General features: G+C 51.2%; 3 protein-coding genes across 3 annotated transcripts; 2 read left to right on the plus strand and 1 right to left on the minus strand.

Moving 5' to 3' along the window:
• Positions 1-470: 470 nt before the first annotated feature.
• Positions 471-1,547, plus strand: IUM83_12457 (Cathepsin-like aspartic protease A1; the record flags this gene model as incomplete). The annotated part of the gene is made up of 1 exon (XM_067937081.1): positions 471-1,547. The coding sequence occupies one exon, from the start codon at positions 471-473 to the stop codon at positions 1,545-1,547; it is 1,077 nt and encodes a 358-aa protein (XP_067785356.1).
• A 2,725-nt stretch (positions 1,548-4,272) lies between these two features.
• On the minus strand, positions 4,273-4,791 carry IUM83_12458 (uncharacterized protein; the record flags this gene model as incomplete). Its single annotated transcript, XM_067937082.1, has 1 exon — positions 4,273-4,791. The coding sequence occupies one exon, from the start codon at positions 4,789-4,791 to the stop codon at positions 4,273-4,275; it is 519 nt and encodes a 172-aa protein (XP_067785233.1).
• Positions 4,792-6,438: 1,647 nt separating this feature from the next.
• IUM83_12459 (uncharacterized protein) lies at positions 6,439-7,236 on the plus strand (the record flags this gene model as incomplete). Its single annotated transcript, XM_067937083.1, has 1 exon — positions 6,439-7,236. The coding sequence occupies one exon, from the start codon at positions 6,439-6,441 to the stop codon at positions 7,234-7,236; it is 798 nt and encodes a 265-aa protein (XP_067785165.1).
• Between the last annotated feature and the right edge of the window lie 6,964 nt (positions 7,237-14,200).

Raw genomic sequence — 14,200 nt, forward strand, 5'->3', positions numbered from 1 at the left:
AGAAGTTATGTACAGTAGCCTTTTTTTCACTTCAACAGTTCAGCAACGTCGTCGTGGACGCTTGATGGTCCGCCCTACGAATCGAACCTACGAAAACCGTCCCCTTTTCAACTAAAATGGGAGACCTACAATTGAGCACTTCTGATCCAGCACCTCGCATGATACCGAGCATGCACAAGAACGACGACAGGCTGCTGCAGATAGATAATTGGTCGTACGGCTGGAGAAACCAATTCAAAGGTAGTGTCTGTGCTGCTATGAATTTAAAGCAACTCGCGGATGACGCTAGTATTGTCTACTAACTTCAGTTAGTAGTATGTGTATGATCCCGTCCATCTCGTCGCGACGTCTACATGCTGAAAATGGGCACTTTTACCCTAAAAAGCCCTTTCACATTTTGCCCATTTGGCCGAGTTCTACATTTTTGGCAGAGGAATCAATTACGAGTCTCCGCCTCCGACGCCGCGGCCATGGAGCTGCTGGACAAGATCTGCCTGTTCGGCGCGCGCCACTGCTTCTACACGCAGTCGGCGGCGGCGGGCGCGGCCTACTGCTACGCGGCCGTGCTGGCCTACACGCTGTCCGTGAGCATCCAGCGCGCGCGCCTGGGCGAGCACGGGCACGCCACGCACCTGCTGCCAGTCAAGCGCATGCGCTGGTTCCCGACCTTCCTGTCCTTCGCCTACTTCTCGCGCATCGCGTGGCTCGTGCTCAGCAACATGCACATGTTCCAGTGGGTGGAGGGCGCGGCGCCCGACTTCCGCTACGAGCACATGGTGTTCGTCACGCCGCTGCTGCCCACGGACATCGACATCTACGTGCTGGGCGTCACGTCCTTCGGCAAGCTGGCCACGCTGCTCTACTTCTCCGCCTTCACGCTGCTGCTGCGCTTCTGGGAGGACGTGCGCGCGCAGGCGCGGCGCGCCGAGAAGCCGCTGGCCCGCGTGGCCGCCAACCAGTCCGTCATCGCCGAGTATACGCGCGGCGCCGGCGCGCAGCGCTCGGGCCGCTCCCGCAAGCTCTTCCTCGTGGCCAACGTCTGGATCTACCTGGTGGAGTGCGCGCTGCTGGTGCTCAAGACGCTGTTCCCCGGCGAGAAGATGGTGCTCTTCGAGATGGAGTACGGCTTCGTGGCGCTGTGCTTCTTCCTGCTGGCCGTCATGCTGGCCCGCTGTGCGCTGCAGCTGCGCGCCGTGCTGCTCAAGATCGAGTTCTCGGCGCTGGCCGCCACCATCGCCGCGCGGCTGTCGCTCATCGGCGCCGTGGCGTCACTGCTCTTCTTCTACCGCAGCCTGCTGCTGCTCTTCTCCATGCCGGCCATCGACGTCTTCGACCCGCACGTGTCCAACCCGTGGCTGTTCTACGCCATCCCGGAGCTCATTCCCGGGGCGCTGGTCATCTACATGATGAACGTCAAGCGCCAGCACCAGCCAGCGCCGCCGGCCTGGGGCATCACCAAGGCGGACGAGCAGACGCCGCTGCTGCAAGAGCTGCGCAGGATCTCCTACGACCTGCCGCAGTTCCGCGGCCAGGAGCTCCACATCTAACGTTACGAGTTTGAACCTTGCCGTGTGTACAATAGGATTGATGGCGAACGGGTGGGTAATACATGAAGCACTGTGCAACCTACTCGCAGTCACCGCGCGGCTCGTTCCAGACCCACTTGTTACCCGACGTGCTCTCTTCGACAGGACAGCCCGCGTGCAGGCTCATCGGGTCATCCTCACCATTCAGGGGCATGATGAAGAAAACGATCAAGGGCGCAACACCTTCAGTGCAGCCCTGGTTTGCTCGTCTACTACCAACACGTCGTCCTGCTGTGCCATGCCCGTCGGTTGGCGCCTCGACGCATAGCGGCGAGTACGAGTCTTGTGTCAGTTGGGCGAAAGTGACGCCACCTACGGTGGCCTGGCACATGTCTACTTTGGTGGTTCTGCGGCGGTTGACTTCGGTAAAACGATCACGGTGGCATGGATGTCTCCAACATCCCCGATAGTTGTGGCGGTTGCTGGACGTTGTCGATCTGTGCTCACTAGTGCCGCCGCTCCGCTCGCAAGCGCAACCTCCAAATTTCGGTTTTCAAATGGTGTAGTACGGTGGCCTGGCACATGTCTACTTGATGGTTCTGCGGCAGTTGACTTCGGTGCGGTGGCATGGACGTCTCCGACATCCCGACAGTTGTGGCGGTTGCTGGGCGTTGTCGATCTGTGCCGCCACTATCAAGCGCAACCTCCGAATTTCGGTTTTCAAATGGCGTCGGTGAGCTACGTGCTGTGATTTTACTTTCTCCCGTAGCTTACAGTCGAGTTTTCTCCGCCAAGAGCACAGCTGAGTCCAAGACACGACGCGAACGCCTGGTCTATCAGCTTTGCTGAGCCATGCCTGCCAGCGTTCAGCCCGAGAGTAACATCGACGTCGATGTCGACATCCAGGCGACCGACGATCTCGACCCCGTCATTGGTGAAGTTGCCGAAGTTGAACGCCCGAACGACCAGGATGCTGACGAAGCTGCGCAAGTTGCCAAAATGCCTCCAGTTGGAGACGCTGAGTTGGAAGCGGCGCGGTTCCGGCGCTTTTGCGTTTTGGCCGAAAAACTCGTGCCAAACAAGGACATATGGAGCAAGGTGTATCACCCGCCGGCAGATGTATTTGCGCCCGAAGAACTTCCATTCGAAGAGAAAAAAAATTGGTGCTGGAAGTTCTGGGACTCGCTGATGTTTCCCTGCATCGCGTCGACGATCGCTATGCTGGCGAGCATGTTCACTCTATACTCGTACATAGTGAGCCTCCAATTGAGCCGTGTTGTCTCAGCTCCGGATGTGCGTTCCAACTGGGGCGTCAAAGTTCTCACGGCTGGACCGTTGGTATTTGCAATCGGAGCGTTGCCCGTCCTATCGGAACATCCTGCTCGGCTTCTGCTTTACTATCGCTTGTGGGAGCGTAAAGTTGTCATCAACTTCAAAGAGCGCGACATAACGGATCCAGCCACTATGAGACAAATGGGCCTTATAGGTATCATCATCATTGCAGGATACGCGCTCTACGGCTGGAGATCCGAGTACGTCTCTGATAAATGGTCATACACGTTCATTGTGCTACAGTCACTCGGTGCGATGGGATTGACCATCTACCAGACTCTCCCGGTCGAATCTTGGCTGCAGGGGGTCAATGAGGCTTTCAGACACTACCAGAACAACGATACGGAAAAACATGGAGAGCGCTCGTATCGATACCAAGACAAAGTGGTCAAAGCCTTCGAACAGGTGCAGTTTGTCCCCGAGCGGTGCGTCAAATACGACATTAAGGCAATCCAAGCATATGCTGAAGTTCTTGAGAAAACGTATCGTAAAGCTAAGTCCAAGCATAAGAGCGCACCGTCAGCAGCGACCACGACTGCCATCGCTGTATGCCAGGAAGAGGAGCAATGGCTGAAAGTGCTGGCCTTGTGGATTGGGCGTCTCGATAATACAAAAGAGATTGTGCAAACGCGAGTAGTAATTCTTAGAACATTACGCGGGCGTTTTTTCCCTTACCGTAATTTATCATTGAGAACGATTCTGGAACGTTCTTTCCCACCAGATGCATTTTCGTCGACAACAACGCTAACCAACCCCTGGTGCGAAGGAGGTCTCCTCCACACCTGCGAGCACCACAGATAGCAACACCATCCACACGTGTAAATGCGGTACTAATTTTACCAAAAAAATTACCTCATTCACCTACAGCTCATTCAGAGCAGTCAAAGCTTAGGCATCTTTTCGCGAACGAAGTCATTCTTCTTCAACCATTCGATGTAGTTGGAATCAAGGGCTTTGATCTGTTTGATCGTCTTATTTTTATATTTGCCCCACGTCATCAAGAATGAACCATCGTCGTTGTGGTAGTTGATTTTAAGGAACTCGGCGATATCAGGATTGGATTCAAGCAGAATCTGTTGGTTCAGCAACCAGCGACATTTTCAAAAATATATTAATTAATTCCGACGATGAGCATTTACGACCTGAGGAAGAGCAAATCGACAGTTAGCATAACTATAAATGGTTTCACGGGAAAAGGAGTCTTACACTTACGCGTATCCGGGGCAGATATTGATGTGAGAGTTAAGCAGATTACTTATGGGACAGGTAAGACGCTCATATTGATCATGAGCAATGACGATAGGATCAAGCTAAAGAAAGGAGATTATATAGTTTTACAATCCTTTAAATGAGAGCTTAGTTAGAGGTGTATTCAAGCACCTCTCCGGTCAAGCGATTGTAAGTCATCTCATTTTCAAAGCCGACCAATACAAGCATGTTGCAACCCTGCGACGACGCGTTTTTTTCCCATAACCTGGATACTCTGAGGGACGTCGCGCTCCGTCAGGCGAGATACATCCGCGACAAGCACGCGGTTGGTCTGCTGCCACGTCTGGTAGTCAATCAGGCCGTTCGACAACTCCTTGGTCTGATCACCATTGATCGAGCCAAGCTTAGCGAACTCATTAACGAAGTCCTGAAAATCGTAGTCATACGAGATATCGAACACCTGCTGCGAACCAATACGGACATTGAAGTTGCGAATCGACGAGCCGGGCTGAACTGTCCAAGGCGCCGAGTCGAAACAAGACTGGAACTGCTGAATCGTAGTAGAGTTGAAGTTGCCTGAAGAGGTCTCAGCGAACGGAAGCAAAGCAACTACCTTAGCGTTCTTGAGAGAAGCCGACAGCTGAAGGTCAAACGCAGTATTCATCTGAGTAGTGCTGACGCCAGTACCAGCGCGCTGATAGAACCACTGAGCATAGTAGTCCATGTATCGAACCGTTTTGTTGGGCTTGCTGATGAGAGCCTGAGGGTTCTCTAGATCCAAGAACGGTACGTACAGACGCGTAGTAGTGAAGGGGAAATAGGTACTATCGATCGTGGGCTCAAGAGAGTTGGTAATTGCACCCCATGCCACCGTGAATTGACCAGCAGACGTAGTATTACATAATGTAGAGTTTGGTGCAGATCCAGCAGTTGAAGAAACCATGATAGGGCATGAATGACCCGAGATGAGAGTGGTCGAAGAAATCGACAATCCCTTTGTAGTAGTCGTAGCAATTACAGCATTTCCTTGATTCACACGGAAGCGAAGTTTGATCTGAGGATTAGCCATCAAGTCAAGCTCCTTGAAAATTGGATGAAGATCGACGAGCTTGATTTTCAGCATGTAGTTCCATGTTCCGGCGAGATTATTAATAGCAGTACCATAGGTAAGACCTGAAGCGCTGGTTCCGCTATTAACGAAAGCACCACGACCGAACTGATTAGCGATGGTGTTAGCAGTGCCAGCAGCGATTGTAGCCCAACCGTTTGTACTAACAGCAGCACCAGCAACTGGAGGATTGCTTAGAAGACGTTTCACGAAGCCATCATTGACCGGATAGGATGCAGCGCCAGTAGCACTCGTTCCGAGAGCAGGTGTGGTATCAGCAGCCGTGGCACTGTATCCATCGCCATAACCCGTGGTAGCAGCAGAAGAGAATACAATAGAGCCTGAGCTATCCGGGAACAGAAAGTCCTCAGCACCGTGCTTGTTAACGTAATCAAGCGATGTCTCAGCCTGAGCTCGAAGGTTGTTAGCAAATAGCTTGTACTCACTCATCGAAATCACGCTCTTGCCATTGAGTTCAAGACTCATGCCATCGATCACATTCCAAACGCCGCACTTCAGTCCAACAGATAGACGATTCGCGACCGCACCAAGGGCGTTAGCGTTGTGTGTGTTTTTCATCGAGACCTTGTAAGGGATGACTACGTACGCATCGCGAAGGCAAGCAAAGCCCTCGGCACCATTCAGCTGAGCAGTAGCATCGATCGTGATTACGCCATTAGCATACGATCCCTGATTGAGATCGATTACGTATGGGACACGCTTGCGGGCGCTGACCTTGACGGCCGGGTCGCTCTTCAGCGACGACTGATACAGAAATTGATCGGCGAGTTGAGTATCCGACATAGTTGTGAGAGCACTTATATACACATCGATATAGCCTCAGCGAAAAATAAAATAATCCAAATGAACTTAGTGAAGCCAGTATCATCAGATCATGATCTAATCGCTTTAGCGAAAAAGCTTGATATCCATCTTGATCATATTTACGAATCGAATGAGATCACGAGGGCTCTACCGCGAAAAGGATCGTTTCTTATCCTTCTACGCAAGCCTAAGCAAGACATAGGACATTGGACCTGCGTTGTCGATGGAACGTATTTTGATTCTATGGGAGAAGGCCCACCATCGATATATGGCATCAGCAAATACAACGAAATTCAGACTCAGGCAGTACATGGATCTTATTGCGGCATATGGTGTTTGCTATGGTTATACGCGAAGCAACATAAACGGATGGATCTATTCAAATCCATGATTAATTTAAATATTATTGTGCTTTAATTCAGAGAATATACTACGATCATGTACCGCGAACTTATCATTTCGAGCGGGGTTCCCGCCCATAAATTGCGAAAGGCTGTCAAGACCGGCAAGCTATCGCTCACAGCCGCTGAGCTTGCGGGAAGTGGTGCTAAGCTACATCTACATCTCAAATCGCATGAGAAGGCTCTAAAAGCTAAGAAGGCTGGGCGTGGTGTTCGGCTGCACATCACTAAGCACGAAATCAAGAAGGGGTCCAAGAAGGCTCAGGGTGGATCCATTTGGAGCAAGGTATGGTCAGGCATCAAATCGGGTTTCAAATTCGCCAAGGACTCAGGACTACTCAGCAAGGCCGCTGACGCTCCCGCTCTTGCTACCGCTGTCGGAGCGCCTGAAGCCGCTATCCCTGTTAGATCAGGTCTAAAGTCCTTGACGGGCATTGGTTTTGATGACTATGATAGTGATGAAGAAGGCGGCCGTATTAGTTTCGCTGATGTCAAGCGACACGCGGGCAACGCACTCAGATACGCCAAGAAGCGCGGTCTAATTACTGATATTGTCGATGAGGGTGAGCACTTCCTTCATACCAAAGCTACGAAGCCTGAACACCACGAACTAATTAGTAGTGTTCGTAAGGGAATTAAGCACCGTTTCGGAGTTGGAACACCCTTTGTGGAGTCGCAGCCGCAGGCTGTCGGCTCCGCCTCCAGACTGAGCGGCCGCTCAGTGCCAACCAAACGTAAGGGCAAGTTTGCTAAGGGTTCACCTGAGGCAAAAGCTCACATGGCAAGGCTACGCTCTATGCGCAAGGGCAAGCACGGAGGAAGCTTCACAATGTAAGAAAAAATATACTCTTCATTTTTTTTTATGTTGGTAGCCTCGCGACCCCGCCAAGTGCAGAGCCGTATGACTCATCGACGCTTGCGCAGCAATATCATCATATTGACTGAGTTATCACGAAAATGGACCGGCTGATCATTCTGACTCCAAATCGAAAGTGTAATGGTTGATCTCGCACCGTCATGAGTCTTACACCATGTCGCGTTGCTTGGGAAGTATTGAATCTGTTTGCCGATACCAGCATCACCCTTATCAAATACGGCCATGATATCACCTGACGCTACGAAATCATTCTTGATCAGATCACAACGAACGACGTATGAAGAAGATGGCGAAATCTGTGGAATTGCATTACTTAACAGGCTCGTAGAAGTCGTCGTAGACGCAGCCGGATAAGTTCCAGATGTAAAGCCCAGAAGTGAACCAAAAGCAGCATTGCTAATGATCAAACGTGGAACGCGGGACGTAGTAGGAAGACCCGTTCCACCAGTCGAATACAAACCCGTTGTAGGTCTCGTGTATCCAGTTGGCAGCGATGTCGGTGTAGCTGAGCAATCAAGCTGACAAGCATAGTAGGTTGAATTCTCTTCGAATTGAATGTAGAATACCTGATTACCCTTCGAATCGATTAGATACGCACCGGCGGTGACCAGCGCTGTCTGAATATTACGATTGATGTCGCTGTACAGGTAGTATCCGTCGGCCAAATTGACGCTAAGAGTAGTAGTGGTAGCAGCAGTAGGCACTTCAATTTGGAAAGTAGTGTTAGCGAACTGAAGCGCGTCGATGTTGAACTCGGAGTTGTAGAGTGAGATCGATTGGATCGATGCCTCAACGTTATCGAAATTACAGCTACTACCGGGGAAGGAGTACTTCCAAGTATTGTTCAAGCCGTTCTGAACCAAGCAGGTGTTATCGATTTTGACAAAATTGCTCATGGTTGCTATATGACCTGGCTAATAGTTTTCACCAATTTTAATTGGTTGATCAAAGTTATACCCGATTTGGCCCTTTACAGAGTCTATGAAGAGCATCTGACCCTTTCCACGCTCAACAGCGCGATTGTAATAATGGAGAATGCCTTCTTCAGTCAGACCTGGGATATTGAAATCAGTGATCAGTAGTTTTAGATCGCGGCGCGAATTCGCGCGAAGGATCGCTACATACTCAGTATTGAGGCGTATCATTTTGTCCGTTGCGAACCACGAATGCGAAAGGAAAATCGTTGACAACTTGAAATGACGACCTCTCGTGAAATAATGGCTGAAAACGTTTTTTTGTAGGCTCTTATCGTTTGAATAGTCATCGATGATGACAAGCTCGGGTTTGTTGCCGGGATTACATCTGATTGTATCGACATTCGGAGGAGTCTCATGAAAGCTAACAAATCCCTCAAGCTTATCTTTCAGAAAGTCATACAGCTCTTGGTGAGGGTTTCTTGCGATGATATGGAGATGACTGAAAACATGGGGAGAATGCTTGAGAATATGGAAAACCAGATTGTTCTTACCTGAGAACGACGGACCAAGGATGACCATTCTAAATAGCTTTTTGATACCCAGTTCTTTGATATCTCCAACTGACTCGGACTTGTACTTCTTGGGTAGAGCTCCGCCATAATCGGGAATAGAGCTCATGACTAAAATCGATTGCACTTATATAAGAGACCAGAAATATGAGTGGATTTACTTATCCTCCGCCAACATTCGTTTCTAATTGCTACAACCCAGCATTCTATCTCTCGCTTGATCAGACGGGATACTTGGCATATGCTTGCGCTCAGACTCTGTATCTTAGTCGCAATGACTATCGCTTAAGCTATATTACAGGTATTACACCTGGTACTGCTACTCCTGGTATAGCCCTCGTCGTTGGTTCTGATGGTTCGCTAAGCGGATTGGGGGCATTGAGTTGCTCAAGCCTGACTGTAAATGGAACATCTGTTTCCTCTCCGCCAGCATACGTTCTAAGCATCACGCCAGGCACAGCAGCTCCATCTAAAGCTCTCGTTCTCGACAGTTCAAGCAACATCTCGGGTATCAGTTCATTATCAGCTACGAGCCTTACTGGCACTCTACAAACCGCGTCGCAAGCTGATATCACTTCACTGGGTACTCTAGCAGGACTTACATGCAGCGGATCGCTGACGTTGAGCGGAGTCTCATCAATACTAACGCTTACTGGAGCATCAGCATATATCAACGCCACTGCTTATCGCCAAGGAGGAAATGTTTACGATATCAGCTTAGTATCATTTATATCTGGACTGACTACAGGAACGGCAGCTGCCAGCAAAGCTCTCGTGCTTGATTCGAGTCGCAATATCACGAACATCAACTCACTAACGGCTACAAACCTGACTGGCACGCTCCAAACCGCGGCTCAAGCCAATATCACATCGCTTGGTACTCTCACCGGACTCTCTATCGGCTCGTCAGGTACTTTAGTGCTAGCAAATACAGCCGCATCAACCTCGAGTACTACTGGGGCGATTCAATCCCTGGGCGGCATTTATCTGGGAGCTTCTTCTATGATAGCTTCAAATCTTGTCGCGAGTGGACTCACATTTGGTTTAGGAAGTTCAGGATCTCAGTCTGTAGTAAATAATAATTTACGATTTTGGGGATCAACTGCAAATACCCAGCAAGTGAATCTATACCGAGCCTCAGATAGCGCTGGCTTAGTTATTGCTAGTACCTGCTCGACAACCAGCTCTAATATCGCATATCCATTACTGAATTTAGTATTCAGCGATAACGCGACAGCCATAGCACAGAACGAAGCATCTGCCACTAGCCAAGCGTTATTCCAAATCGATTGGAAGCAATCTTCGGCATCATCATGGAGCTCGCAGACATACAAGCTCATGCTTGATTTCGGCAACACGAGAAATTACAAATCGGGATATCCAATGACCCACACGATAGCGAGTACAGCAGATGCTATATGCCTTCATGCGGCTGGATCAACTTCGAACCCATCCGGCGGTTGTCTCTACCTGGTAAGCGATACCGTGAATAAACTGCTATTTAACACTGACACAGCCATTGGCTACTCCACCTGGGGTAAAGCTAACGTTAGTCTCAATGGAAACCTCTCGATTCAATCGAATAATAATTTCAGTGATGGAACGACAAGCTTCAACGCGGGATTATATATACAGGGAGGTACTACTTCAAACCCAATTGGGTTCGCATTCCAGTTATCGACAGGAGATAATACTACGAGCACTAACCCAGTGGTCATGGGAACTACAAGTTCGAACGATCTCAGATTCATGTGCGGCAACAGCTCTAAAATGATCATTACTAGTACTGGACGAGTTGGCATCGGAATCATGGCGCCATTATATGGCTTGCATTGCACCTCGACGGTTTCAGTTACCATCGATGCTGGCGGATCGGGCGTTGCTTATTTCAAGACCTCGGGAGGCCTCGTGAGTACCGCTTGCCCTATCTCATCCGTTGCATGTTGAGGTTGCACTTCGCTGTCTGATCGACTGGATCATTACCGCGAAGCAGACGGCCTGCGCGTACTGGCACGTGCCACCGGGGTCTGTGGTTGAAGATGGGAAGATCTCGCAACCTGATTGGCTGGACTATATCTGAAACTGGAATGTGATTGGACGACAACTTCAATTTGGGTGCTTATGATTTGCATGTGTTGAGTCAACCGTTTTGAGCCGCAGCCGTGACTAGGCGGATCAGTCTTACGACTGGCAACTTCGTTTGGACCGCAGCCGAGATCGTTTGGACCACATCTACAAGCCTCACCTACTAGGGAACATTGCATACAGTAGGGACAGCTAGCTGGCAAAGACACTAACCTAAATCGAGCTCACTTTCGGATTTCCTTCCAACTACTCACTCGACTACCAAGCCTCATTCGCACACTCTCAATTGGTTATGAGCCCAAGCTACGCGGACACCGTCAAGCTCGTGGAAGATAACTACTTCCACTGGGAGTTCAACATGCGGATGAAGCTCTCGCGCAAGGGACTGCTGCCTCACATCATCAAGGCAGAGTTCGACCCAGTGAGCAACCGCACCATGGATGCATGGAAGACCGACGATCTGAAAGCCCTTGGGGTGATCGCTGGCGACGTCAGCCTCACATTCCAAGTCTACAGCCGTGGTGCGGTGACTGCGATGGACGCATGGACCATGCTCCAGGAGCGGTTCAACCGGAGCACGCTCAAGAACCGACTCCTCGTCACCAAGAAGCTGCATAACTTCAAGATGGAGCCCGGTACGCGGTTCACGACGCACGTGGACCGATTCAAGGAAATCGTGCTCCAAATGGAGACGATAGGTGAGCCTCTCGACGAGACCCGCCAACTCGTGCTGCTGCTCGGCAGTTTGACCGATGAGTACCGGATGATCAGTACCGTGCTCGAGAACACGCCGAACATGACGCTCTCGTACGCAATCCAAGCGCTCGCTGGTGTTGAAGCCTCGGATGAATCGTCATCGGCTCAAGAGAAGGCGTTTGCTACGAAGAAGAAGGAGAATTTCAAGCATCGGTTCAACGGCAAGTGCTTCTATTGCAAGAAGACTGGCCACAAGGAATTCGAGTGCCACAAGAAGAAGGTCGACAACGAACGTGGGCAAGTCGCGCAAGCTGCGTCCGACTTCGCGTTTACGGCAACGGGTGCGATGGACAAGTCGGAGTGGCTCGTGGACTCCGGTGCCAGCTCGCACATGACCAGCGTCCGGGACAAGTTCGTGTCCATGAAGGAGCTGAAGACGCCAGTCCGCATCACGATCGCGGATGGCACGAAGATCGACGCAGTTGCAAAGGGCACCGTCGGAATGAAGATGATGGACGGAACGTCTGTCACGCTGTCGGATGTGCTATACATCCCTGAAGTTGATGGAAGCCTCATCTCGGTTGCGAAGCTGGCCGAGAAGGACATCGTCGCGCAGTTCAGCAAGGACAAGTGCGTCTTTCGCTATGGTGATGCTACCGTCATGGAGGCCAAGCGTTTTGGAAACGTCTACAAGTTGAAGACAGTGGGGGGCGAGGTGTGTCGTGCGGCGACGGCATCTCGTAAGGAGCCATGGGCCGTTGTGCACGCCCGTCTCGGCCACATCCCGTTCAAACGTTACGAACAGCTGTTGACCATGACAGACGGAGTGCCTTGCGTTTCGGATGGTGTCACAAGTGGTACCGTCTGCGCAGGCTGCTGCATGGGCAAGATGAGAGCGGACGACTATCCGCGACACCCGGAGAAGCTCGTCAAGAGTGCAGGCGTACTGGATCTGGTGCACACGGACGTGATGGGTCCGATGCAGACCAAGACACCCGGTGGCTGCACGTATGTGGTAACCTTCATTGATGACTACTCACGTCACGTGACCATCTACTTCATGAAGGCCAAATCGGAAGTGCTGTCGAAGTTCAAAGTCTTCAAGGCAGCAATGGAGAACGCAACAGGCAAGGCAATCAAGCGCCTACGTTCTGACAATGGTGGCGAGTACACGGGCAAGCAGTTCAAGGCCTACCTCGACCGCAGTGGCATCAAGCATGAAAAGACGGTGCCATACACGCCTCAGCAGAATGGACTGGCTGAGCGCATGAACCGAAGTTTGGTGGAGATGGCGCGCTGTATGCTCTACCACGAAGCCATCGAGAGAAAGTGGTGGGCCGAAGCCGTAAACACGGCTGCGTGGATCATCAACCGGCTCCCCAACTCGGTGAACGTCAAGACGCCCTACGAAATTGTGCATGGAACCAAGCCGCAGCTCAAGAACATGAAAGTATTTGGGTCAGTTGGCTGCGCGCACATTCCCGACGAGAAACGCCGCAAGTTTGATGCTAAGGCCTTCAAGTGTCGATTCGTGGGCTACGAGAATGGTGTCAAGGGATACCGAGTTCTCAACGTGGCGACGGGAAAGGTGCAAATCATGCGCACCGTGAAGTTCGTGAAAACAACAAGTCTGGATGACATGGTGGAGAAAATGGAGCTGGATGACAATGAAGTCAAGGTGGAGCAGCCCAGCCATGGTGGGTATCAACCGGACGAGTCAGGACAAGTCGTGCCAATGGATTCTGAAGTTGGGGACGTTATCCCACTTCGACGTGACATGGGCGTAAACGATGTGATCGTGCCATACGGATCGACACATCATATGATTACCCGATCGCGTGCTCGCCACATTGACGAGACAACGGATCCTGAAGAGGCAGGCGCTCGCAAGAAGCAAGTCGTGGCGCCCTCGACTACTGGAACGAAGCGCCAGAAGATGATTCAAGGCAGAGTTCAGGTTAACGAGGACCAACATGCAATTGAAGGTGGCCAAGCAATGGCTGCAACGGAAGAGGTCCCGACGGCATATGAAGAAGCTATGGCGAGTGCGGACCAAGTGGAATGGAAGAGGGCTATGCAGAGCGAGTTGAAGTCGCTCGTAGCAAACAAGGCATGGAAGCTGGTGCCGATACCAGCTCACCAACGACCGATCGGCTGTCGTTGGGTATTCGCATTGAAACGCAACGAGAAGGGACAAGTCATTCGTCACAAGGCCCGTCTCGTAGCCAAGGGTTACTCGCAACGTCACGGAGTGGGCTATGAAGAGACGTACGCCCCGGTGGCTTACCTGAACTCGATTCGCGCCAAACTGGCGAAGTGCGTCGCAGATGGATACGACATCGAGCAATGCGACGTCGACACCGCGTTCCTGTACGGCAAGCTAGAAGAAGAGATCTACATGGACTTGCCAGAGGGACTCTGAGACCTCTTGACACTTGCCGAAGAAGGCGGTGAAGAGGACGTCGTTTGTATGTTGCTGCAAAGTTTGTACGGACTCAAGCAGGCGTCACGAGTATGGAACGAAACGATTGACGCGCACCTCAAGGTGATGGGATTCAAGCCTGCTGACGCCGAGCCATGTGTGTACACAAGAGGGGATGGAGACGACCACTGCATTGTGTGTCTCTACGTGGACGACATGCTGATCGCATCGCG

This window comes from Phytophthora cinnamomi, assembly GCF_018691715.1.
Source record: "Phytophthora cinnamomi strain GKB4 chromosome Unknown Contig81, whole genome shotgun sequence".
Taxonomy (NCBI): Eukaryota; Oomycota; class Peronosporomycetes; order Peronosporales; family Peronosporaceae; genus Phytophthora; species Phytophthora cinnamomi.